General features: G+C 32.2%; 1 protein-coding gene across 1 annotated transcript; it reads left to right on the top strand.

Moving 5' to 3' along the window:
- Positions 1-380: 380 nt before the first annotated feature.
- On the top strand, positions 381-1,310 carry LOC117070163 (olfactory receptor 4L1). Its single transcript, XM_033188892.1, has one exon. The coding sequence runs from the start codon at positions 381-383 to the stop codon at positions 1,308-1,310; it is 930 nt and encodes a 309-aa protein (XP_033044783.1).
- Positions 1,311-2,426: the final 1,116 nt, after the last annotated feature.

A 2,426-nucleotide genomic window follows, 5' to 3' on the forward strand; every position in this document is an offset into this window, starting at 1 on the left:
CCGAATACTATAATAATAAAAGGCAAAATAAAAAGGAATTAATTAGTATCTAATCTTTATATATGAACAAATGAGTAAGAAAGTCAAGATCCATTGATAAGAGTATCATTTTATGGAATAAACAATAGAAAATGAAACTTCTAATTCTTCAAATGATTTGTAATTACTGTATATCTATAAGAATATTGTTTCAAAGTGATATAATATATAATCTAATCTCAAAGTATAAACATTGCTGTGTTGACATATTTAAAATTATATTATCTCATATCATCAACTATTATCACCAACTAATAGAAACAGAAAAATATTGGTGTTAACTGTGACTTATTTTTTAATTCTCTTTGTATATAAAGAACTTCTGGAACCTTTCTGAGTAAATGGATCTTAAAAATGGATCTCTGGTGACCGAGTTTATTTTACTAGGATTTTCTGGACAATGGGAACTACAAATTTTCTTCTTTGTGACATTTTCCTTAATCTACGGTGCTACTGTGGTGGGAAACATTCTCATTATGGTCACAGTGACATGTAGTTCGACCCTTCATTCTCCCATGTACTTTCTCCTTGGAAATCTCTCTTTTTTGGACATGTGTCTCTCCACTGCCACGACACCCAAGATGATCATAGATTTGCTCACTGAACACAAGACCATCTCTGTGTGGGGCTGCATGACCGAGATGTTCTTTATGCACTTCTTTGGGGGTGCTGAGATGACTCTTCTGATAATCATGGCCTTTGACAGGTATGTAGCCATATGTAAACCGCTGCACTATAGGACACTCATGAGCCACAGACTGCTACATGGGTTTGTGACACTTTCATGGATAATTGGTTTCATACATACCATGAGCCAGATGGTTTTAACAGTGAACTTGCCTTTCTGTGGTCACAATGTCATAAACAACATATTTTGTGATCTTCCCCTTGTGATCAAGCTTGCTTGCATTGAAGCATATACCCTGGAATTATTTGTCATTGCCTACAGTGGGCTGCTCTCTTTTACTTGTTTCATCCTCTTGCTTGTTTCTTACATTGTCATCCTGGTCAGTGTACCAAAAAAATCATCAGCTGGGCTCTCCAAGGCACTGTCCACATTGTCTGCCCACATCATTGTGGTCACTCTGTTCTTTGGACCTTGTATTTTTATCTATGCTTGGCCATTCAGTAGTTTGGCAAGCAATAAAACTCTAGCTGTATTTTATACAGTTATCACGCCCTTACTGAATCCAATTATTTACACCCTGAGAAATAAGAAAATGCAAGAGGCCATGAGAAAATTACGGTTCCAATATGTTAGTTCTGCATAGAATTTCTAGATGTTAGCACTATATAACTAACTTTTAAATACTATGATAAGATAGTTTGAATAGATATATATAATGCATCATTTCACTTTTCTTATGTTATAATAATAATTAATGCATAAGAACAATACTAAATTACTTTAAATTTTACATTTAAGACTTTTATAAACACAAGGATAATTAGAGATCTGCAGGAAAATAGACATAAAAATAGACATAAATAGACATAAAAAGGTTATTGAGGATTTTTATCATATACATTCAATATATGCATTAAGAAACAACTGTAAATGAATATATGAATATATGAATATTATTAGAGATTATTTTAATATATATTGATAATTAATGTTATTCATAAAGTTATACTATTATCAAATGAGGTATGAACAAGTCATAAACTAATCATGTTAATGGGAAAAATAGAATTCTAATTTCTTGAATCAATGGAGGCAAAAAGTAAGAATGAGTTCACAAATTCAACAGCACAGTAACTATAAGATGCCAGAGAAAAAAGCCAATGGAAGAACAATTTCAGTAGAACTACAAAGAACAGCCCTTGAAACCAAATGCTCTGAGGAATATAAGTAAACACAGCTGACTTTCAAACTTCAATAAATAAAAACAAAAACAAAATCCTTTTAATTTTGTGTAATATACCACATAGCTTTACCTTTTTAAGGGCTTTTCAAAAAATTACAGCTGAATTTTCCTCTGGTAGGATTCTAACCCTTATTGCAATTATAAGCTAAATCTGATGTTTGTGCATGTTGGAGAGGGAAGTGAAAAGTGCATTCAAAATTTGAAATAGTATGCACTGATAATTAAGCTTACATATTTTCTCTTAATTAAAGACACCATCATTTCTTGCTTGTGCTAGGTGATAGAACTTTGTAATTAATCCTAAATCAGTTACATAAATCCTTTCTTCCGTTCAATGCATTCTCTACAAGCAGCCAGAGTTAGGTCATAAAAATGCAATTCTCAATGTCATTTTCTGGATTAAAACTCTTTTATGGCATGAGGACTTAGGTTCAAATTCTCAACCTGCCTTCATAATATGGCTTGCTTCTGGAATTTTGCTCCAATCTATTCTTTTCCATAATAGTAGAGTTACAT

This window comes from Trachypithecus francoisi, unplaced genomic scaffold (genome assembly GCF_009764315.1).
Source record: "Trachypithecus francoisi isolate TF-2019V2 unplaced genomic scaffold, Tfra_2.0 Lachesis_group3, whole genome shotgun sequence".
Taxonomy (NCBI): domain Eukaryota; kingdom Metazoa; phylum Chordata; class Mammalia; order Primates; family Cercopithecidae; genus Trachypithecus; species Trachypithecus francoisi.

What these genes read in the sequence shown, in the direction of transcription:
- LOC117070163 (XM_033188892.1), top strand. Translation starts at nt 381, where the DNA reads ATGGATCTTAAAAATGGATCTCTGGTGACCGAGTTTATTTTACTAGGA.